Source organism: Lates calcarifer, linkage group LG1 (assembly GCF_001640805.2).
Source record: "Lates calcarifer isolate ASB-BC8 linkage group LG1, TLL_Latcal_v3, whole genome shotgun sequence".
Taxonomy (NCBI): domain Eukaryota; kingdom Metazoa; phylum Chordata; class Actinopteri; family Centropomidae; genus Lates; species Lates calcarifer.
In genome coordinates, this window is record NC_066833.1 from 25,043,372 (window position 1) to 25,067,044 (window position 23,673).

The 23,673-nt window shown below is 40.4% G+C and overlaps 4 protein-coding genes across 5 annotated transcripts; 2 read left to right on the top strand and 2 right to left on the bottom strand.

The window, feature by feature from the left end:
* Positions 1 to 1,815: 1,815 nt before the first annotated feature.
* On the bottom strand, positions 1,816 to 10,322 carry slc40a1 (solute carrier family 40 member 1). The gene is made up of 8 exons (XM_018696700.2): positions 9,975 to 10,322; positions 9,786 to 9,853; positions 9,215 to 9,374; positions 8,730 to 8,845; positions 6,745 to 6,871; positions 6,115 to 6,360; positions 5,324 to 5,962; positions 1,816 to 4,866 (listed from the first exon to the last, which is right to left on the bottom strand). Exons 1-8 carry the CDS (start codon positions 10,006 to 10,008, stop codon positions 4,550 to 4,552), a joined length of 1,707 nt encoding a protein of 568 aa, XP_018552216.1. The 5' UTR covers positions 10,009 to 10,322; the 3' UTR covers positions 1,816 to 4,549.
* A 5,679-nt stretch (positions 10,323 to 16,001) lies between these two features.
* LOC127142788 (ASNSD1 upstream open reading frame protein) lies at positions 16,002 to 17,071 on the top strand. Its single transcript, XM_051072780.1, has 4 exons — positions 16,002 to 16,199; positions 16,465 to 16,518; positions 16,689 to 16,764; positions 16,922 to 17,071. The coding sequence occupies exons 1-4, from the start codon at positions 16,125 to 16,127 to the stop codon at positions 16,960 to 16,962; spliced, it is 246 nt and encodes an 81-aa protein (XP_050928737.1). The 5' UTR covers positions 16,002 to 16,124; the 3' UTR covers positions 16,963 to 17,071.
* asnsd1 (asparagine synthetase domain containing 1) lies at positions 16,983 to 20,615 on the top strand. Its single transcript, XM_018696714.2, has 3 exons — positions 16,983 to 18,392; positions 18,700 to 18,881; positions 20,198 to 20,615. The coding sequence occupies exons 1-3, from the start codon at positions 16,983 to 16,985 to the stop codon at positions 20,442 to 20,444; spliced, it is 1,839 nt and encodes a 612-aa protein (XP_018552230.1). The 3' UTR covers positions 20,445 to 20,615.
* On the bottom strand, positions 20,438 to 23,648 carry zgc:136439 (uncharacterized protein LOC678627 homolog). 2 transcript variants are annotated; one of them, XM_018696716.2, is made up of 8 exons: positions 23,347 to 23,648; positions 22,785 to 22,874; positions 22,498 to 22,577; positions 22,247 to 22,362; positions 21,935 to 22,032; positions 21,076 to 21,144; positions 20,917 to 20,975; positions 20,438 to 20,748 (listed from the first exon to the last, which is right to left on the bottom strand). In XM_018696716.2, exons 1-8 carry the CDS (start codon positions 23,458 to 23,460, stop codon positions 20,628 to 20,630), a joined length of 747 nt encoding a protein of 248 aa, XP_018552232.1. In that variant the 5' UTR covers positions 23,461 to 23,648; the 3' UTR covers positions 20,438 to 20,627. The 2 variants fall into 2 exon arrangements, with proteins under 2 accessions (XP_018552232.1, XP_018552231.1); XM_018696715.2 differs by having other exon boundaries at positions 23,269 to 23,646.
* Positions 23,649 to 23,673: the final 25 nt, after the last annotated feature.

Here is a 23,673-nt window from a genome sequence, read left to right on the forward strand (position 1 = left end):
GAGGTTTTCCAGGCACATCCAACTGGGAGGAGACCCTGGTGTAGACCCTGGTGCAGACCCATTACATATGCTATCTGGCTTGAGAACACATAGGGATCCGCTAGGAGGAGCTGTCTGCTGCCACCACAACCTGACTCAAGATAAGCGTAAGAAAATGGATGGATGGATGGAAACAGCTCTGCATTTTGGAAAGATGCTTTTTGCTTTCATGCTGAAACTTAGATTAGAAGATTGGTAATGTCCTGTGATTGTACAATAAATATGAAGCTGATAGTTAAAGAAGAATTTGTTTATTTGGAAACCGCTAACCCAGCAATGTCCAAAGGTGACAAAAGATTAGCATACCTGCACCTTCAGTCCACTAATTAGCATGCAATATAATTAGTCTAATTTGTAAAAAAAAAAAAAAAAAAATTATGGTTATGGTTTTATGGTGGGTAATGTGCTGGACAATTTTTTGGCTGGGTGCTGTGATGGCATCCCCAATAAAACCAACTTTTCATTTTAAGGTGCTAGTTTAAAAATTTTGTTATCTGTGCTCAGAGCTAGGCTAGCTGTTTCCCCTTGTTTCCAGTTGTTTTGGCTAAGCTAAGCTAACTAGCAGGCTGTAGCTTCAGATTTAACAAAAAGGCCTGAGTGGTCTCAATCTTCTCATCTAATTCTCAGTAAGGAAGCCAATATGCATATTTGTCAAACTATTCCTTAATGGCCTGCATAAAACTAAGCAAGAGATTGTGTTTGGAGCAAATGCAGTCATGTGTAATAAATGTGCCTCACTACAGAGCTGTAACTTAAATGACTGAAATTGAAGCAGTGTTCAAGCATCTCACACCTGACTTTCTCAATCAGCAGTGTTACATGTTAAATATTATTTCTGATCTCACTTTTGACATTATTTTATTTATTTATTTATTTTTAGGAAACCTTGGCTTCAGTAAAACGTGAATGCAAAGCCTTAGCAAGAGATGCTGACCAAACATACAAATGTATTCTGTCATTCAGTAAGTGCTTGTTATTTAAGACACTACTGATCTTATACATAAAGAGGAAGCGATATCTCCAAGAGTTCACTTATCTTGTGTCCCAATTCCTGTCTGTAGACATTGGACTTGCTACAGTCAGCAACCTTGTCCCTCTCAAAGTATGCAATTATTCAAGTATGAGGAACTGTTATTACTGTTGTTCAAAATGGAATAATCCTATTAAGGTAAACTGGGTGATCCTTTATATGGTAAGAAATGAAATAAAAGGGTTGTCAAAATCTGAGATATTTCTATAAATGGTGTCTGATGTTGCAACAGAACATTTGACAAGCAGAAACAGCCTTAAGGTGCTATTGTATTCATTAGCTGCCTTTCTGATTAGCAGTTGAATTAGTATTTACTGTTATGTGAACTACTGATATGAGCATCACAATATGACCATGGTTTTAATAGGTGAGCCAAATATAAAATATATAAACACACCAAGTATTAAAATGCTAAAATGCCACAAAATGATAAAATAATCACAAAAGGCAGAATCAGAGCCTACTAACAAGTCTCAGGCCCAGCCCGTCTGTCGCTTGTGTTGTACAAAACCAGGTCACTCTTTGTCTTTTCAGCAGGCATGCAAGCCCAGATCATCCAGTTCAGCTTAAAGTCAGTCAGTTTAACACTGGCTGCCTGAAAGAAAATAGATTCTAGGGAGGAAATTAGCTGCTAACTCTTCTGTGGTATGTGACCTCACACAGCAGCAGCCAAACCCAAGAAGAGAAGCAACTAAGAAACCCTGCGAACATAAGGCTGTGCAAATGATAGCAAAGAAATAGGCAGGTGATTGTAAAGGTTTTCTTTATTCAAGAGACCTCATGCAATACAAGCAGTACCGATGTCCTCAAGTGGAGTGCTATTATTACATAAAATGAATTTGATTCTTTTATGATTTAATGTTTTTGCCTATTGAACTATAACACTGTTATATATGTATATATATATATGTAAATATATACACAGAGATATATATTGTCAGATTGAAGCAGTATGATACAGATGTACTGAAATGAAATATAGTAATTGCTTTATACACAAATTTCCAAAATCTTTAAGAAACCTCAATTTGACAAATGCAAACACTAGGTATATAAAACGTAAAAAAAAAAAAAAAAAAGTTTTCAGACAAACAGCATGACACAGTATACACAATATATTTTTTTTTTACATTTTGCAATTGTATATTTATGTAAGTTTAAACTGAATAACCACTTATTTACATTAAAAATATAAGGTTTATGTGTTTATATGTGATATTCCTGAATGGGCAGACCGACCGTTGTAAGAGCAGGTTTTGTTCTCATGCCCAGACTGAGTTTGAGGTTGAATTAAACCCGGGTGGATAAATATTAAGCTCCATTCTCAATGTGTCTGCACCTCATGGCACACCTGCAGACATCCTGACTCAGCACCACTTGTTCTACCAGGGTTCATGGGAATGCACTGCTGAAAAGTAGCCTTCTGTTCTCCTACATCTGCTGTGGCTACCTCTGTTTCCAACCAAAATATTTCCATCCACTATTACCTAGATTTTGGCAACACAGGCTGGTTTTTTCATAGGTGAGGTGTGGCTACTAATTCTTGATGTAGCCACATGTGTGCGTTTAACAGCGGTCAAGACTAGTTTATAGTAAGGCATCAGAAATTACTGAAGATAGAAGGGAAGTAGTTACAGCTACATTATAGTTACTTTGTTTGGGATGTTTAAAGCAAAGCTACTTCCAATGCCTGTGATTTTTAACTGTTGACAATGTCTGATCAATTGATCACTTTACAGAAAATGACATGCAAAAATGCTACTTATTTTTGTAAGGTAATATTTTTCTACACTAGTCCTGTAAAGTCAAAGATGTCAACATAAGACAGAAGACGAAACTTTGACTTGAGTTAAATGTTTCCTCCTCTGTTGAAGCTTAGAGCAGTACGAGAAAAAATCCTGACTGAGTCCAGGTCCTGGGTTTGTTGGCAGTCTGAAGCGGTAAACTGAGATCAGATCGAGGAACGCTGACCAAACTCCCTCGAGGTAAACTTGGGGTGTATTCAGACTTTTCCACAAGGGCTATTGCAGGATTTCCTCATGAACATGTGGTGCAGAGAGTTGCAACATGTGCCTTTTTGAACCACAATCCTCCCACAGCGCCTGAACACACTGACTGAGAGGCTATAAGTGATTGAAATAAAATTGTGCAGGGGTGTTTTGGGGGGAGTCGGGACTTAAGCCTTGTGCAAAAATATTGATCAAATACCTGATCATGCATCGGATGTAATGACAGATGTTGATCACTTAAAGTGCCTGTGTAACAACAATCATGATTGAAAAATCACTCAAGAGAACTCAAAACATAAAAAATTAAAAGGTGACAAAATTAATCTATCTATTACCAGAAAAACAAAATTAAAGTACAATCTCAGAGTGGGTTAGAAATATTCAGATATTCTAGGGTTATATGAAAGCATTAGTGAACCTACACTGCTGTCACCTGATGCAAAAATATATATTTGGAATGCTTCAGAACAGGATTGGATTCCCTCACTTCCTTTTATGCCGCATATGGACTCTGACTTTGGTAACTGAGATAACTGTTGACAAGGGTGCATAGAATTTCTCATTTGTACCTTATGGCACAATCATGAGCGCACAACACAATACTGATGATACAGTTATTATAAAAACCACCGTCTCTATTTCCTGAATAAATACAGTTAATTGAATAACCATTATCAGCACGCATTAAAGAGACTAGATCCCAGTTTTGTGTTTGATCAGATGTAAAGTTTTCCCCTTTGGGATTCATAAAGTTCATCTTCTTCCAGAAGAAGACATCCACAACCTGCTCATCATACATGTATATGTAAGCTGACACAACCAAGAGGAGGCTATCAGAGAACAGCTATCAAACACAGCTACAGCACCAGTGACATCACTGAAAGGCAAGTGTTGAAAACGTAGGGATGCTCTGTCTTTAAGGATATCAGACAGTTGCTCCCCTTAATTCAAGCCTCAGTGCCTGCTTCCCTGCAACGTTTCTCCCTGGTTTTGCCCTTTTGTTAGCTGAAGCACCTTTTACAAATCTTTACAGCTAGATCCAGGCTGTTAGGAGGAGTATATTTTACAGTGCTTTATCCCCTGGTTTCTTTAACAAGACCCAAAATGGGCTCACGAGCCTACAAGTGATGGATCCTTGTTTGACAGTACGTGTATGTGTTCAGGAGCATGGGCACATAGATGAAAAGCTGAGGCTCCCATTTGACTCCTGGAGTTAAAAAGTTAGAGAAACCCAGCCTTGTCTAAGATTTTACTTTGGATTAGTTTTCTATGACTGTAAGCTTTCTACTCACCTCCCTCTGCCAATGATAAATGCTTTATTAATGGCTATGCATAGCATGTTAAGTTACCTTTCTATGTTAGCAGTAGCATTTTTTCAGCAAAAAGCCATGATGTTAGTTAGATAAAAGAGATACAGGGTTAGGGTAAGGCTTGAGAAATATGTACCCAGGACAGAGTCTCTTTAATGGAGTTAGACGGTGGTAGGAAGTGAGGGGCTGTCTACCGTCTCCACCTTCTGCTCCGGCGAGCAGCAGAGGAAGAGGCGGCTACCCAGGCTCTTGAAGGCAAACCTAAAGTACATGATGTGACCCATGGCCACAAAGGAGACAGAGATGATGACCAGCAGGCCGAAGGCCTCCGGGTTTGGAGCCAGAATCACCATGATGAAGTGCAGCAGGTCTAAGAGGTAATTCATGGAGTTCTGGACACCGTTGATCACACCTCGCTCAGATTCGATCACATTCTCCTGGATGAGCTGGGTCACTGTCAGGTCAAAAGACCACAGACCTGCATGACAGAGATCAACAGTCAGTCCTAATTTTACTTTTACAGCCACAGTAGCTGTAGGGGAAATTATCAGTCCATATTATTGGCATCAAAGGTTGCAGATATTGCTCTGAGAGATGCGTAGAGGTTTGGTGTGAAATTCCGGTGACTTATGAAAAAGTTCAACCTGTGGACCTGCTGATACATGATAGAGTGACCTTTAGGAAGTCATACTTTGGAAAACAGCCTTTTATTATCTTATGAAAGGAAGTGAACATGCCAACAAAGCATGGACACAAATTCCAACACACTCTAATTTCCTTTCAAATAAAACCTCAACTTAGACTTTGCACCATTTACCTCAGAGGCAGTCAATGAAGATTTGCACTTTGGAACTACTTCTCTACTCTAAAACAAAAGTATTGAGATAACCACACAGAAATGGGGGGAAAAAAACAAGGGGAACTGCTTTACTCACCAACTCTAGCAGCAATGACGCCGGCAAACAGCAGACTAACAGACATGTAGGACTGCAGAGGTGGTTGCTCTTCAGCCGGTGCAACAGTAGTGGTGTTCCCACCGGTGAGAATGCTGGTGAGGCTGTGGTCGGCCTCGGGCAGGGTACTCTCTCCAATCAAGTGAGTGTAAAGGTCCTGGAAGGGTGAGACGCTGAGGTCAAAGGGGCTCCCAGGAGTGAAGACGGAGACTACGCACAGCATGAGGCAGGACAGCTGAGCCACGCCCGAGATGAAACCTGTGCGGATCAAGCCGCACTTCTTGCGAACCCAAGTGAAGGCAACGGTGCCGCAGATGCCCGACACGGCTGAAGCCCCCATCAGCAGGCTGAGCACTGAGCCATTGAGGCCCTGTGTATAGGCATAGCCTGTGGTGATGCAGTCGAAGCCCAGCACTGTCATGTAGAGGAAAGCCAGAGACATGCCGGCGAAGAAGATGTTCTGGTTGTAGTACGCAACCCAGCCAGCCTTCAAGGTGCGCAGAGGTTCAGTCACTTGGTAGCAACAGCCATGCTGCTTGGGAGAGTCAGGCTTGGCCACAACTGAGGTTTCATTCATCAGTGGCTGAGAAGACTCCTCAGGACTCTGGCCATTCTCCAAGTCTACAAAAGGGCAGTAGGATGGAGAGATTCAGTTATATTAGGCACAAATCACCAACCATGCCCAAAACTCTCCCTGTTAAATAAGACGCTTGTTAAAACAGAATTGCAACCCTCTACCATGATTTTTGTTTCACATGATATAACACAGCTACCTTTTGGGGGACTGAGCTGTTTGAGCTCCTGCTGCTGCTCCTTTTGTCCGGCTTTTGTGGCCAATGCTGGCGTCTTCTGATAGACCTTCCACAGCAGTGCGTACTCCAGACACATGGAGCACAAGTTCCAGCCAGAGATGAAGCCGCAGCCAATGAAATGGGAGCCAAAGGCCATTATCTGGCCCACCAGCATGGGAGCTAGGATGTTGGTCAGCTGGTCAATAATCCGCACTGTGGCATTCATGTCTGTTAGATACAAGAGGTGTAGGTCAATATTAACTTGGTGAATGAATAGGAAATGTGATCAAATAGTGGTCCCATTGTAGTCCTCATATTTGTGGTAGGTTTTACACATTCATATGTTAGCAGCTTTTACTAGAATGACAGTACAAGCACAGCACATTGATAAGGGTCACCAAGTTCATAAATGCTGAGAATGTTTTCCATCATGTGAGCAAATCTTTTAAATAGCTTATAACAATCAGAGGAAACTGCAGGGATATAAAAGGTGAAAATGAGAGTGAGTCAGCATCAAGGATTCAAAGTTTGCCCCACTGAGCAGATCTGATAACAGGTCATGTGAGGCCTATATTCGATGATAAGACCGCTGCAAGCGAAGCAAACACTAACCTGCCAACTTGCTGCTGTCCTGACCTGCCACAACCACAACCCAGTCCCTCTGGATGGTGATGGATGTCGCCGTGCTGGCAAGGTTGGCGATGTTGGCGATGCTGATGACCAGAATGTAGCAAGTGGTCTAAAAAAACAAAATTTGATATTTTTACACCTGTATGTTCTTGTAACATTTTATCAAATATCTTATCAAGACAAGACTAGGGCTGTTTTTAAAGGACCCAAACTGACAATGAATTGATAAGAAAGACAGTATATCTTATTCCCCTGTGCCATAAAGCTCCAGTATTGTCCAAAGCCTATTAAAAAACACCAGTATGCTACACTGTTGCACTTGATAACATGTTTTGTCCTTACCATGAACAAACACACTCAGACCCACACATGCTGTCTTGCTGCCCCAAGTATCAGCTATCCCATTTTAGCTTGTGACCCCATAAATGAAGAAGTATTCTTGGTATAGTGTCATTAATTGTAAGCTATTCAAACTAAATTTTTGATTTTTTTTTCTTTTTCAGATTGTTTGATTTGAAGGATTCTTATGGGGCTGAGGAGGGTTAAGTATCAAGTATTATTTTTAAAAATGTGAACAAAAATGAGAAGCTTTTCTGTCTTATTTCTTTTGTGGAACCCCTTAGATTTATCTCCCCATGCCGGGAACCACTGATGTGGTGCAAATGTGTATTAATTCACGACTGTCCCCAATAACATAGTCCCCAATAAATGCACTTGACAGTGAAGAAAATACAGAATGACACCAGCCTATCCCTTTAACGTATAAATGTAGTATAAAGTCAAATCTTTTTTAATGACAATATCCTTTTTAACCAAAAGTAAACATCAAATGCTATCATGTCATCTTACATAAACTAGAAGGAAATTGATTACTTCCTGGGGGAAAAAAAATCTATAACTTTCTGTGAAAAACAGAGTGTGACAGCCAATATAACATGTGACCTCAACTACAGCCACAATAAAGAAGTACTGAAAGACAAAAACATGTACAATATTTTGTCTAGAAATTACCTACTTGTGAAACACACAGCTACTTTGTTTGTTGAACTGTATGTGCACTGTAATGCAGCTGCTCTGGTCAGAATAGACAACATTCTTCAACAGGCCAGGCCACATTTCTCTCTCTCTTTCTCTCTCTCTCTCTCTCCCTCCCTCTCTCCATCTGTCATGTGACTGGCCTTGAAGAACCTGCTGACTACACAGCCTTAAACAAGACATTCGATCTCCTGTTTCAACAACCTGCCTCCACCTCCATACACACTCCAACACTGGCTGCCCCTCTAAACTCTCTCACATGGCGAACCCCCCCCCCCCCCCCTTTCAACACTGCAGACATTCCCCTCGACAGAAAAGCTTTGTGTTTGAACCCACCACCCCAATTTGTCTACCTTGACCAACAGCAAACTTCTTAGCATACAACTTTGCATCTCAAACTTGGTTAGCTGCAGAATCAGGTCCAAATCTTTGTGATGAGGGAGCTTTTATGAAGTTACATAGCTCAACAAGTGTAAACAAGCCCCTTGCAAAACAGTGACACAAACTCTTTCCCACAGAAGGCTGCTGAGGACATGTGTGTGTAATTACCTCTCATGCAATTTATTTCACAGTATTTCACAAATTATGATTAAATGATTTACAAGATAAATATACTGGGTACCATATATCAAATAAGAAAATAAATTATTTGATAGATCAATTAAGTAATTATTATTATTATCAATCTCTATCAATTTCAGTCAGTCTTCTGGGAGTGAATTACTCTCATTTAACTCATCTATAAAAGCTGCTATGCGGCCATAGATAGAAAGAGGCCATAAACATAGCATATCAGTAAATGTAAAAGCAAGTTTCAGGGGTCAGAGTGTTGTACGTGAGGACAAGGGGTAAAAATGCTTTGCATGAAAATCATCATCAGACCACGGTGAAACAGCAAGTGTGTGAGAGACAGTACAGGGGGGGGATCTTACCAGAATCCATCCATTGTAGAGCTCCACAAGCTGTTCTTTGAACTGGAAAACAACCATCAGGAGGATCCCGCACACGATGACGCAACTGTTCTGGACGAGCAACGAAGTCTGGGCCACTGTGGAAACACCACGATGAGCATTAGGGACAGAAATCTGATCAAAGACAACAGATTTTTGTCAGATAAACAAGTTCATTCGAGCGCGTCCGCAAGATGGTTGGATACACTCCCCACTTCCTGATCTAATCTAATAGTGTCTTTGCCAAATTCCTCTGGATAACATTTCACAAGAGGTGCATCTAACTGGGAAAGAGAGCGAGGACAAGTGCACATATGCACATTGTATGTGACACTCTGATACCAGTCCCTTGGAACTCGTCACACTTCTATTTTCAGGATCGCATCTACAAAGTTTTGACATTTTTTTCATGACAAAATAATGACAATCAATCAAGAACAGCTATACTTGGCTATGTGCTGCCTTACCTTTGAGTCTGGGGTTTCTGTCCACCCAATCCCCAATGATGGCCCCAAGCAGCAGCACGGAGCCGGCCACCACCAGCCCGTACACGGCTGTGAGCAGCAGGCTGTTCCCATACAGCTCTACCAGGAAAACAGCAACGGCAAAGTTCCACATTCGGTCACCCTGGGAATTCAAAGAATTATTTATAGTGCAAGGCTTGATTCAATGTATCCAGGTTGGGGCTGACAGTAAATATAGTTTAAGTGCTGGATAAACAGTAACTACCCTGTCTGCTTACATGGGCTGAAAAACTAACATCCTCCTCAGTTTAATCTGTCTTTTAAACACAAGAGCTATTTGTAAAGACCAGTATTGTGTGGTAAGCTACACAGGGAAAACATGTCATTGAGTATTACAATGTAACACATAATGTAACGATAACACATTAATGTTGTATTACATTTAGTTTGACACAGAACAGCCTCATATGTAGCCTGTCATCATGATGAACATGTAGGCTACAAATATATGATGGTGTGTCATTTAAATAGACAATAACGTGGCTAATTATTATGGCTTCAGTGTTCCACTTACCCATGTTGACAGAGCATGTCCCATGTAAATAAGGAATTTGGCTGAGGTGAAGAAATCTCGGATAGATTCTGTAAAGAAAATGTTAAACTGTCAGAGTCAGAGACATGTTAATTGGTGGTCCTTACTTGATGCGAAGAATCCGCTGGGGACCTATTTTTTTTTAATTTCATGCAATGAAACATAACCTACCGCAGCATGTCTTCTTAGGTCCGGAATTATCCATTTTAAAACTGTGCAAATGGCAAAAATAACCAAGAGAATGTCGGGTTTTTTTGTTTTGTTTTTTTTTTTGTCTTTTGTAAAATAGGCTAAAGGAGGTCAGCCCCGGGTACCACAGCGACTCAAACACAACAAAAAGAAGACACGGCGTTTCTCCCCTTTTCTCCTTTCCAAACTTAGCTATCACTGTAGCTGAAGTTGGAAAGAAATAATTCTATAGCCTAAAAGGCTAGTTAGTCGCAAAAACACGAAGCTGGGAGCTGAATTCACAGCCGCACCGGTGGACGGTTCGCTCTCCTCTGCTGCTCTGTTTACGTCCCGCCTCGAATATACCCACGGTGTCACGTGACCACCCATTATTTACATTGTGTCAAAAACAAAGCTGTTCCTCTTATCGCACGCGCGATGCAAGAAAAAAAAAAAAAAAAAAAAAAAAAACCGGACTATATCCGCACAAAACCCCTGTAGCCCTCTTTACACTGGGGTTAGTGAGCTTTTGTTTGAATTGGCTCTTATCTGCTTGTTTACCTGCAAGCAAGGTGCACATGGTTTTAGAAAAAAAAAAAATGAGTTACCTCAATCTAAACCTGACCAAAGACGTAAGGATGTATTCTACGACGATAACCTAACGCTTCATTACAGCGAATGAATATATATTTGGCCTACTGTGATTGTCCTATCAGAGGTTGCAGGTCTGTGTGTTTGTTCGCTCACTTCCACCACATCTTTAACTCGGTAAAACTAACAATTCTACAGGATAAAAATACTCCATTACAAGTCTTCTTTCTTAATCTGATTTAGATGAGTGCTCGTGAGAAATGTACTGAAGTATTAAGTAAGTACATGTTATGCAGAAACAGCACTGAGCGTTATAGTATATTATACATTTCAATATTATTACTGATGCATGAATGCGTAAATAACATTTTACTTTTGTAGTTTATTCTAGCTTTATTTAATGTTTGATTTGATTTAATATGAAATATCAATCAATAAAATTCAGTGACTGAAACTAGAAAATAGAAGGTGCTAAATGTACTTACACACAGTCCTTGACTCAGTCCTTGTCCTTCACTGACTCACTATATGAAAATAAAGGCTATAGATGTTGCCAGTTACAACAATAAGGTCCTTTTTAGGAAGTGAGATGCAGGTTTTATTAGGTTACACCAAACCTATGTCACTGATTATGGCAAATGTTAGTAGAAATTCAATTCACTGACTCTGAAACAGTTCCACCTTAAATGGAGAAATCTTTTATTCTCACAGCTCCACCACATTTACCAAATCCAATAATATCATTTGAGACTTTGATGATATAGAAAGACATACTTAAGGTGGTTCAAAGAAACAAACAGCTTAAGAGAGCAAAAAGATTTGCAAGAAGTTAAAGATTAACTGAACTTGCCTCTGCGTGTGATGCCACACAAATTAAACTTGAACTATTTGAACATTTTGGCAACAGAAACTGCCATTATTGCCTGGTGAAGCTGTTTATCAAAAAGTCTGTTGCAATCAAGCTTGGCAGTGAACAGAGAAAAACTGTTATCATAGCATACATTTGGATGACTTGCACTTGTCCACCTATGTCAACAGAACAGAATCACAGCTATAATTACAGGCTGCATTCATGAGAGCTCCTTCGCCCGCATCCATAAAAAGTAATAAACACTGGCTCAGTGAGCACATTGCTAATATGCTTTTTTTTTAAACTTGAGACTGTACAGAGGACTATAAAAGGCTCTTATCAGCTGACTGGGACCCCGTTGCTTTGTGCCACCACTAAAACCTCATGTCTATTCTCAAGTGGTATGTTTAAGGTTTTTCATTGGACTGACTGTGTCACGAATAATGCCAACACTTATAGTACAGTAGTGTGCTGCAACTTGTGGCTGTTGTTTCTGTCTGGTTTTCATATCATATTGCGAAACTAAAGAGTTTTATTTTAAATGGCACTGATGTACATTTGGTCTTGTTCATATCCTCATACTGTTCATTCACAACACTCGCACTGCAACATTGTACTGATTGATACACTCTCTACTGTTCATTCCAGTTTTTTCAAATCATCTGCACAGTGTTATGAAAGCTCAAGTATGACAGCAAAAATGTACTCCATCAACTGCTTAATCTCCCCAAGCACGCACAAAGACAAGTACAAAGACACTCACAAACAAACACCCAACCTTTGACCAAAACCAACTAAAATGACAAGTGCTTTTTTTTTAAAATTCCATTTTAATTTCATTTTAATCCAATAAACTTTCACCATTATATATCCAGCCCTGTTACAGCATAGGTGTATAGAGAAGGAAGTTTTTTTTTTGCCTTTATTTGATAGGAAAGTGAAGAGAGACAGGAAATGGGGAGAGAAAAAATGGGCAGAGCAAAGGTCCAGCCGGATTGGGAGTCAAACTGGGGACTCACTGCGCAGAGCACTAACAGCCATGTCGTGTGCACCCTCACCATTCAGCTATCAGGTCACCCCCACAAATCAAATTTTTAAAATGAATTGTTAAAATAATTTACCACAAGAAAGTGTTTAAAAACACAACACATAGCATTAAGACAAGAAACAGGGAAATAGTCCAAAAGTAATAAAATCCACCAACCAGCACTTAACTGACACATTATATCTTATTGCCTCAATTGATACAAAACATTAAGTTCCAGCCAACCAGCACTGCAATGGTCCCTGTAACAAAGTCTTTATCTACATAAGTAATTATTACTATAATTTGGCTTTTATCACTGTGAATGTATGTGAAATCACACACTGCTGGGCTACTAACAAATCAGATTCATTATTTTCACATTTCAGCATGCACAAAGCACTAGTGTCTTCTTGGCCAAGAGCAACACGTACACCGCCTCTGTGCCATCTCATTGCATAAGAGAACAAAACTGACCCTAACAAGTAACATAGGCACATATTTTGAGCCAAGCTGATGACAAAAGGCACTCCTAACCCTTTGTGATCTATTCAAGGATCACAGAGAGCTCTCAATTGTTTGAAAGTCTGCACACATTGAGCTGGTACAAACAGATTACCAGCCGCACTATTAGTGGGCCAATGTGTCAGCCAGGCTCAGGTACCCGTCATCAGCGGTCTGTCGGCTGCTGTGTCATTTTGTGGCCATGTGAGCTGCTGGTATGTCTGTACCTGACGGGATCTCTTTTCAACCTGGCTCTGGAACAACAAGCTGTGTTTACATGGGCTAAATTTATACTTCCAGGACTAAAATATGAGAATGACTTATCTCCTGCGGCCTTAAGTTGTCTGACACTCGCAAGCCACAGCGAAAGAAGGGATAGAGGTGGAGGCAGGGTGTGAAATATCATCTGAAGAACAGCGTACGTGAGGTTGGATTAGATTATTCATCAATTCTTCATGTGAAGCTTCTGTTTTTTGTCCTGCACTCTTAGACCATGTTACAGGGTAGCTAAAAGGTATTAAAGAACAATTCCCTTGACTCAGGCATTTCAATGTAACTGAGACGGAATGACTTGACTGTTGAGGACTCCCAAAATCTCACGATGCTGGACATAGGAAGATTACCAACCATCTGAGTGACACCAGAAATAATGATTATAATTATTACCTTTACCCATTTTGGAACATAACAATGTTGTGGTCTTATTGTTTCTGTGGATATATACCGCTGCCTGCACCTAAGACTTTGATGTGTGCCTGACAGCTACTCTCAGTCCACCAGAGAATGATAAACATCAAAGGTCACTGTCTGGTTGTGACAGCCTTGCCACCTTTCCCAAAATGACAGCCCTTGTTTCCAGGGAATGAGACGGTAAACACCTGACAGCTGTTTCAGATCAATACATTGCAGGTCAGTGGGCAGAAAGCCAATGTGAGACCTCAAACAGGTGTGTTTGTCTGTCACACTGCAAGTTTGAAGGGTGCTTGACCAGCTGCTGGAGCAAGGTCAACATCTGTGTCATCTGGGGTAGTTTTTCCTCACTGGTTGTCAACTGCTGCCAGGCCTGTGAATCTCAGACACTAAAAAATACATGTATAATGCTATTATATTATGTAATCTGAGAGATTATAATGAAAGACAGCAGTAGGTATGTTTGATTGGAAGGTTGCTAGTTTGAATGCCTGAATGCTCCAGTTGGGAAAGTCTGGATTGGGGATGTGAGTATTTTATACCCTCCATTTAACTAATGTGGCATGGGGATGGCCAATTTTCTGTTTGATTTCTTAGGTCAAGACTGAAATAGCTCATCAATTATTGGACGGATTGCCATGAAATTTGGTAATGGCATTTCATGGTCAGAGATGAATCCTACTGACTTTGGTAATCCCCTGACTTCTCCTCTATCGCCACCATAAGGTTGGCATTTATGGTTTTGAAATGTCTTGACAATAATTTTGAAGACATGCACTGAAATCTCACCACAGGATGAACTGTAGCCTAGTAAAACAGGTTATCCTGATTTTTCTTCTAGTTTAACCATCAGGTCAAAATTTGTCCAGTACTTTGTTTCAGTGGTGGTGATTTAATAACTTCAATAATTGGTTATTTAATCTGTTTGCAGATTATTTATACAACACAAAATATGATGAATTAATAAATTAGGCTATGTTTATTATTATAGGCTAAAATAAGATAGGACGAGGTGTTATCACTGGGAAATTTGCTAGCTACCGAGCATAAAGTAATTTAAATCAGCCCCACCTTTACACTTTAATGCATTGTCATCATGAGCATGTTAGCATTCTGCTGTTAGTATTTAGCTCAAAGCAAAGTGTGTCTAATTACAGGGTCACGGAGCTGCTAGCATGACTGTGGTCTTTTTTTTTAAATGTACAACTGATTTTATTTTATCACTTCTGACCCTTGGGTTTTGAACTGACTGTTACTACAACAGAAATGTCTGCAGCTCTTTCCAGATTTTTGTTCCTACGCTCCCTTGTGATATCCTGTCACCACAGAGGGGTGTGTATCGCGTGGTGATTTCCTTATTTCTCCCATCATCTGAGTCAATAATTCTGCCAAGGTGGAAACAGCAACATGAGGACTAAACTCATATGACATCTACTGAGTAGCACAGGTCAAATGTCATTTTCTGGAGACTTAACATATGGCAGCATGGTCAATCAGTTGGTAGCACTGTTGCCTCACAGTGGAGAGTCCTGGGTGTTTGATACTGTGTGTTCTCACTGTGTGTGTGCAGGTCTTGTGGAGATGTAAATATGAGTGTGAATGTGTTTACCGTATGTGTTAGCCCTGAGATAATGGCCTGTCCATGGTGTACCCAGACTCTCACCCAGTGTACTCTGGGAAGGCATCCATTCCCCTACCACCTGTGTACTGACTGGAAACCACTGAATGTCACTGTGAAGATTAAAGTAAATGTTAGGTTGTCACTGTGCGTGTAGAGTTTGTTTGGATTGATATGTAGCATGCATGGATGTTATCTGAAATCATCTACAGGTTTAATTACAATGTGATGTTTCAGAATGGTAGTAAGGGAAGAAGGACATTTTAAGATCCATTAAGTGGAGGTCTTTTAGTTTTGGCTGTTCGACCATTAGATAAAAGGTAAGATAGGCAAGACACATGAGTTACACTTCTGGAAATCAAATTAGGCTACAAATGTCAAAACATTTGTTATTTCGCAGATTTAAAAGTATAATTATTATAAAAGATTTTTTATGTACTCAAAGAAAACTCATATAAAAACAAACACACTTTCAACTACATGTACAGATATACATGAATCTAAGGCAAACAAAGAACTTGTGCAGGAGGAGATAGGAAGATCCTCTATTCTCTTCTATTTGAATTTCATTACGCATTGCGGATTCAATCAGACATTTAAGACAGAGCGAGTAAACTCCAATAAAAACATTTTTGTAGCCATTTGTTTTAAAGTGGTGACTGCCGAATCTTTCATTGGGAATAGTCCACCATAGGGAATCTCCAATGGACTAAAAATAATGTGCGTTTAAACCCTCCGCCTCCAGGGGGCAGTAAAGTAAGGACTGGACCGACCTCCGCACCCGGAAGAGCTTTCACTGAAGCTAACGCTAAACATGTGTTGACACAGGTTAACTAACTTCAAATAAATTAGTACAAACCGAACCTTTTGACCAAAATGTCTGCTAAAAACCGGGATAACGATGAAAACTTTGAGGGACAGTCTGCACTTAAGGAGGAACTGAACAAAAAGGTATCTTAAGCTAAAACATGTAGCTGGTGGCTAATGTATGAGGCACAACTGTTAGCTAGTAAACATGTAAGTTAGCAAATTTGAATTTATAGATGTTATTAGAAATCTGTTGGTTGTCTACTACATACATTTTCGTGAGTGTACAAATATACAGACTCTTAAGGCTCTGTTTCCTGCTAGCTGTTACTTTTTTAGTAACGTTTTGTAGCCTGAAGAAATTCCATTTCATCAGATCAGTGAAATAATTCGTGTTGCTTATTTCCAGATCAAGGAGCAGAAAGTTGTGGTGGACGAGCTTTCCAATCTGAAGAAAAACAGGGTGAGCGGAGTTCAACTGTTGAGTTGTTTACACGTGAATAGGAACGTTGCACGTTTTTCCTGTGACGCATTTGCATAGAAAAATATTGTTGCTTTTACATTGTTTTTTCCCTCAGAAATATGTGTTTTTGTATACATCATATTGCCCATTTTGTATGCCCCCCCCTCCAGAAAGTTTACATCCAGCAGAGGAACAGTAATATATTCTTCCTGGCAGACAGAAGTCAGACACTGGGTTCGTGCAAAAGTAAGTTGACTGCTTCAAAGTTGGGTGAATTCATATCATTTTGATAGATAAACTAACAGGTGTCTGTTTATTGATTAATAACTTAGGCTGCATGTAAATATTGATCATCTTGTGTCATTATTTGATGAGTGTAATGGATTAAATTTTCTGTCTCCAGAGGAACTGGATAATATGAAAAAGGAACTGCAGGATATGTGAGACTGATCTCCACCGCAACAATGTGTGGCATCTTTTGTCTGCTGAGTCTGTCGCCCGCTCACTTTGAGTGGGACAAAACAGTTTACGAACATTTGAAGAGAAGAGGGCCCAACTCAAGCCAGGATCTGACAGTTACGGGCAAAAATCCTTGCTATCAGTGTTTATTCTCTGCCCATGTTCTTCACATGAGAGGTCTTCTTACCCCTCAGCCACTTCAAGACAACACTGGAAATATCCTGGTGTGGAATGGGGAGATTTTTGGGGGTCTACCAGTGACGCCAGTGGAAAACGACACTGCTGTTTTGTCTGAGCGGCTATCGTCCTGCAGCAGCCCTTCAGAGGTTCTGTCTGTCCTGTCCAGGATAAGGGGACCATGGGGGTTTGTTTACTACCAAAAGGCTGGAGACTACCTCTGGTTTGGCAGAGACTTCTTTGGAAGGCGGAGCTTGCTGTGGAAATTTGATGCAGAGGTTTTGACCCTGTCCTCTGTGGCAGCTCACACTCCTGGGGCTGCTCAGTTTGCTTGGCAAGAAGTCCCAGCAGTTGGTGTGTATAGGATTGACTTGAAGGCTGCTGCAGAAGCTGGCTCTGTGACGTTTGAGGTTTATCCGTGGGCTTACTCAGGAAATGATGTCATCTCTATATGCAGTGAAACTCTGTCACAGTCTGTTCCCCCTGGCTGCACTGCTGTGATGAACCAATCAGGACTGGTTCTCACCTCACCTGTTTGCCCTCTTAATATGTCCATCCCGAAGTCATTAAATGAGACAGAAGCTCATTCAAACTCACATTCACTTGTCAAAGATCTGGTGGAGCTGCTCGCAAGCAAAGACAAAAATGATGAGGTGAACTGTCTTATTGATGTTCTCAGTGAGGCAGTAAGGCGACGTGTCCAGTCTCTGCCTTTTGAGGGGCAAGACAATTCACCTCCTAATAATAACAATGCTAGTGTTGCCATACTTTTCTCAGGTGGTATCGATTCTATGATTCTGGCTGCCTTGGCTGACCGTCACATACCTGCTCATCAACCAATAGACCTTCTCAATGTAGCGTTTAAACTACAGGAGCCAAAGAAGCAGAAAGAGTCTGCAAAGAAACCCAAAAAGCACAAGAATAAACCCACAGAGTCTAAGACTGCAGGAGCTGCTTCCCAAACATTCAGTCCCTTTGATGTCCCAGACAGAATTACTGGAAAAGCAGGTCTCAAGGAATTACAAGACTTGAATCCTGAGAGAAGATGGAATTTTGTTGAAATCAACGTAACGCAGGAGGAGCTGCAGAAAATGCGGCAGGGGCGCATTTGTCATTTGGTGCATCCGCTGGATACAGTGCTTGATGATAGCATTGGATGTGCTGTGTGGTTTGCAGCAAGAGGGACAGGGTTCATCACGGAGGACAATGACCAGAGGCCTTTCACATCATCCGCAAAGGTGAAGTACAATCATCAGACTTTGACCTTTCCTCTTTGCCAGGAACTAAGTGTTCTGAGCTCTATTTAACTTTTCAACAAATGCACAAGATTTGATGCAACCGTCACCTGGACTGTTACACCAGGGTAAATACCGAGTAAAAAACAATTCAGCTTTCAAAGGGAAGGGGGTATAATCTGTTCAAATAATTGATCACAAATGCATTTTTTCTTATTAGGCCCTTCTTTGCAGCATACAACAAAAATAGTCATAATTAATAGATGTTTCACACTTCTAATTGACCTGCTTTTCTTTCTCACTACTGCAGGTCATTTTGACAGGAATTGGAGCAGATGAGCAGCTTGCAGGTTACTCCAGACACAGAGTCCGATTTAAGATGTCTGGACATGAGGGACTGGTCCAGGAACTAGCCATGGAGCTGGGAAGGATCTCCTCCAGGAATTTGGGAAGAGACGACAGAGTTATAGGGGACCATGGGAAGGAGGCTAGGTAGGTGTGGAACTTGTTTTAAATACCAACTTCAGGTTACCAGAATCCAGTTTTTAAGTGACAAAATAGTATTTTCACATCACCTCTAAACCTGTGGAGATTCTTTAAATTAAGCAAAAGTTGTGTTTGTAGTCATTGCCTCTCACCAAAATGTCTTGTGTATATTCTCAAGGTCTAACAATGTGTTGAGTGCATTTTCCTCCACCTAAAATATTTGCAAAGCTGACAGTTTAAAAATATTTGTACATTGTTTACATCAGTGTTTCCTGTCTTTGTTGGCACATTGCTTCATTTCTTTGTGCTTCTGCCACCTACTGTTAATCAGTGGAATTACATGACACCAGTGGCGAGAGTCACCCTCTGTGCCTCCATGCCTAATACAAACAAAATTCGGACCCACTCATAAACACATTGCTCTATAGTGCTTAAAGTGCTTGATGCTGTGGTAAAACAAGTGTCACAGTATAAATGGCAAATAATAAATGGAAGCAGGACATGACATAAAAGGACAAGACACAATATGGTAACAGACCTTTTTTGCAGAAGACATTTTGCCTCGTCATACTGATTCTATTCATGTGTATCTAATTACCTCAACAATGGCTGTATTCCGTATAAGGTTTCCAGGAATTCATGTCATTGAAGCCAGCAGGCAAAAGCAAAGGCTCTGGAACAGGCAATCGCTGTTAATGTTAATAATTACACGTGCTTTTCCTGCTATCACATGTCAAAATGTCTGCTGTGAAAAAGGACTACTACGTCAGACAGTATAAGAGCCGTGACAGTGCTGAAATAAAGTCTGGCAACCACATCCTGACAGATATAACCTTAAATAGGGGCTGTGATGGGCTTTATCCTGTCATAAATATTGAAACTAAGAATGAAAGAACACAAAAATAGTGTCAAGTTTTTGTTTATACTTAAGAAATCAACACTTTAGTGTGTGAGTTACTTTTGATATTAGTTTCCATCCAAGTCAGATGAGCAGATGTTTGCTTTGGGCACCTGCTACAATGGGACACATTACATTTATTACTATTTAATGGTACAAGGTGTTACCTTGCATATTTCCTTGCACAGTTCTGCCCATCTTCACCCTGAACAGGGGTCTAATCAGCCAGAACTGAAAATGCCTGTGCATGAACAGTGAGCAACATGCCAACAGTTTTCACTGGAACTACTTGTTTTCCCAAAGAAGTAGTCTCTATACAAAGTGTGTTGTGTAGAATTTCTGGAGCAATGGAGACATTGTTAATGCAATTTGTTTGTTTGTTTTCAGAGAATACAATCTGTCAGTATCATTCTTCCATCTGCAGATTTCCCTACTTGGACGAGGACGTGGTGAGCTACCTGAATTCTCTGCCTGTGTGGGAGAAGACAGATCTGTCACTTCCTCGAGGTGTCGGGGAGAAACTCCTCCTGAGACTGACAGCGAAACAGCTTGGCCTCGGCCAATCGGCAGTCCTGCCAAAGAGAGCCATGCAGTTTGGCTCCCGCATCGCAAAGATGGAGGACAGCCATGAAAAGGCCTCTGACAAATGCACAAGACTCCTGACTGGGTAGAGAAATAATTGGTTGTAATGAATTTTACAGAAAAAAAATGTAATAGAAAATAGTCATAAAATTAATATTTACAGCCACAGTTCTTGATTTACTGTTACAGATTCTTGGTCATGATTTCACTTTTCAGGTGAGTTTTTTTTCCCTCCACAATAAACATGGTGTTTATATCTATTTCTGTCTCCTCTACACCATGTAGGACTTGACATCTTGAAGTTTTTCTCTGAAGTAAAGGTCACATTCAATATAGGAAGGCAAGTTTCCAACATCAAAACGCCCAGAAATTTGATGAACGTATACAGGCTTCCTGAAAGAAAGGGGGAGAAAAAAAGATATTATTGAGAAATACATTTGCAGATAAATTTAAAAAGCATATTTGTTGCCTGTCTCACAAAGCAGGATTACCAAATTATTTGGATAATTTTGCTGAGTTAAACCCCAGATCCCTGACCCTCAAGGGTCCAGCAGAAATTACCTTGGAATGAGCCAAGACACAAAGTTTCCTGGGGCATCCCTCTGTTCAATAGGAGCCTCCTATGGAAATATAATGGTGTGCATAATAGTGAAATTAAAAAATGCATAATTTACTCTTGTCTTTCTCATAGCACGTGGGATTTTTGATAATTAAATTTACCCTCTTTTCCTCAAGGAAGGTATCCAGCAGAGGAAGGCTTTTCTTTGACAACATATAGAAACAAGGACACTGAAACACAAATGGAACAAAAATAAATAAATGCATTGTAAAGGTTGGGCATTACATAAAAATACCAGTGTCCTTCACAAATCAATATACATAACCATGATGTTTTTAAATTTTAGAACAATCTAACAATGATCCTCAGCAGTCAAGGTAACCAAAAGAGAGTTTTTATGTGAGATGATGAGAATGTTCTGGACAAGCTGAGTTAATCACCTGACCTCAATCCAAGTGATAATGGTGTATTATACTTGATCAGGTCAGAACGGAGGCAAAACACCTCTGAAACCACCAAGAATTTAAGATGGCAGGCGCTGAAGAGTATCACTGGGGAAGATACTAAGTGTCTGCTGATGTTGATGTGTCAGAAACATTAACTGCAAATGATTTACCATCAAAGAATAAATATGATAGCTTAATTTGTCCGTTCAAATTAAATGACTTAAAAGGTTACAGTTCTTGCACTTTTCATCTGATGTTGATGTTAGCATCGTAAAACTAAAGCTGAGCTTCAGCACTTTAAGCTACTATTCACTGTTTCTTTTCAAAGCTGAGGATTTCTAGTAGACAGGAAACACAACAAAAGTTGCGTTATTGTCTTGATACCATCTAACTGCACTGTAAGGACAGGGAATCTGGTTGTCAGCTCATCCGGCACAATAATAATTTTTCTCAAGACTATCAGTGTCACTTTCAGTTGGGTCCTTGTACACTCTTTTTCTACAAGGTTGTTTGCCATCATAAATATTTTTTTAAATCATTGACAGGCCTTGGATAGTGTTTATGGTGAACTTACTGCTCTCCTTGACTTTGTCTCAGAAGGAAGAGGTTTTTCTTTCATACAGAGGACACAAAGATCACCGTCTACTTCCAGTATCCCATATTTGTGGGTTTCTATAGACAAAGACACACAATACAGAACTAAAGAGCAAAGCCAAGATTGGCATCCTAAGATAAGACTCACCCACTTCCTGAGCAGCTTTAATACGGTTAGATTTGAGACTAAACTTCTAAGTGAAACTACTCAGTGGCCAGTCATGTCATAGTCAAAACATCTGGTTCTAAAGGCATCAGCGCCACTTAGCTATGCAGATGCTGTAAAACTCACCTTCATCTTTGCACTGGTATGAGAGCACTAGACAGCTGTCCTCATGCTTTGCTTGGAGGTCAGAAAACCTCTCTGAGACATTACCGAGGCTAAAATCTTCTTTGAAGAGGGTATCACTGTTTAGGATAGGGGAGAGAGAGAGAGAGAGTTGTATGAGTTTGTCAGGACTTGTTAGGACAGGACTTGATTTCACAGCTCTTAAGACCTGACTCTGCATGGTGGTACTGATAACTGTAAATTTAGAAACATACCCCCCAATGACTACAACATGGTCGTCTATCTCAAAGTGCTTCACTGCCAGCTGCAGGCAGGCCACAGCACCAAGACGCTCCTGGTGGAATGAGAACATTAGCTTGATTTAGAGGTTTATTCTTGCCGATATAAAGAAACCTAAACAAGAAATGAATTCTGAAGGACATGGCAGCAATGGAACATGCCTGGTACTATGAGACTTAAGGTTACTGAGTCAGGGGATGCCAAAACATGCCACATAAGTAGTGTTGATCGTGAAAACGATAACTGTAAAACTTTTATTTACATCATTGTTCCTTGTCTGATCGCTGAGAATCTTGACATTTGTGAAATGTGCAGCCCACTCTTCAAATGCAGCATGGTATAGAGCGTTGGTCTGTGGGAGAACAGTGGAAAGAGATGGGGAGAGCTCATTCATTCTCAGGTCAGAATTAGACCTGAATATCAGTCTGACAAAGAGAATTAAAATCATTATTGATACATTAACATGTAAACAATATGATAATGGTAACAAATGTTATTGAGCTAATTTTAACTGCTTTATATAGCCTACTGCTGGGTTGAGTTTATAATAATGCATCACATTTTGTTTGTAAAATCTTAATATGCAAAGCTCCTAGTAAGCATTACTGTTGATGTTGTGACGTTGTTCATTAACTGTAAAGTAGCACAAATGTAGGGTACCTTAAAATGTATTTAAAACAATACTTGAGTAAACGCACTTGACCTGGTTACTTCCCTGCACTGACTACACTGTAGTAACTACTCACAACAACATAAATGCAGTCCACAGCGCCAGAGGCGGTCAGGGCATGGACCCAGTGGGATATCAAAGCACAGTGTCCCACCGGCAGCAGCGGTTTTGCAGTGCCAACCAGGTGAGCGAACTTCCCGCTGCTGTCGGCGACCACATCCCTCTGTAGCCTGGTTCCGTAGCCAGCGGCGAGAATTACAGCTTTCATTTAAACTCTGAACCGAGAGAAGCGCCGTGCAGTTGTTAGTCGTGTTAACTGGTAGGCTAGTTACAATACAGCATTTGAAGGCCGCTGAAGCAGACCGGTTAAAAGTCAGAAAATGACAGGTTTTCACTCTTCTCGCGGACTTTGATTACACGAGACCAGGTTCGGGCTTAAAGCGCTTCCGGTTAATGCTTACAAAATAAAAGCAACACGCAT

Coding starts and splice junctions, on each gene's coding strand:
- asnsd1 (XM_018696714.2), top strand. CDS start 16,983: ATGTGTGGCATCTTTTGTCTGCTGAGTCTGTCGCCCGCTCACTTTGAG. Junction 18,393..18,699: donor CTTTCACATCATCCGCAAAG/GTGAAGTACAAT, acceptor TCACTACTGCAG/GTCATTTTGACAGGAATTGG. Junction 18,882..20,197: donor GACCATGGGAAGGAGGCTAG/GTAGGTGTGGAA, acceptor TTCCATCTGCAG/ATTTCCCTACTTGGACGAGG.
- slc40a1 (XM_018696700.2), bottom strand. CDS start 10,008: ATGGATAATTCCGGACCTAAGAAGACATGCTGCG. Junction 9,375..9,785: donor GACATGCTCTGTCAACATGG/GTAAGTGGAACA, acceptor TTGAATTCCCAG/GGTGACCGAATGTGGAACTT. Junction 6,361..6,744: donor GGACAGCAGCAAGTTGGCAG/GTTAGTGTTTGC, acceptor TGTATCTAACAG/ACATGAATGCCACAGTGCGG.
- zgc:136439 (XM_018696715.2), bottom strand. CDS start 23,460: ATGAAAGCTGTAATTCTCGCCGCTGGCTACGGAACCAGGCTACAGAGG. Junction 22,363..22,497: donor CATGTTGTAGTCATTGGGGG/GTATGTTTCTAA, acceptor TATCCTAAACAG/TGATACCCTCTTCAAAGAAG. Junction 20,976..21,075: donor CCTTCCTTGAGGAAAAGAGG/GTAAATTTAATT, acceptor ATATTTCCATAG/GAGGCTCCTATTGAACAGAG.
- LOC127142788 (XM_051072780.1), top strand. CDS start 16,125: ATGTCTGCTAAAAACCGGGATAACGATGAAAACTTTGAGGGACAGTCT. Junction 16,200..16,464: donor AGGAGGAACTGAACAAAAAG/GTATCTTAAGCT, acceptor GCTTATTTCCAG/ATCAAGGAGCAGAAAGTTGT. Junction 16,519..16,688: donor CCAATCTGAAGAAAAACAGG/GTGAGCGGAGTT, acceptor CCCCCCCTCCAG/AAAGTTTACATCCAGCAGAG.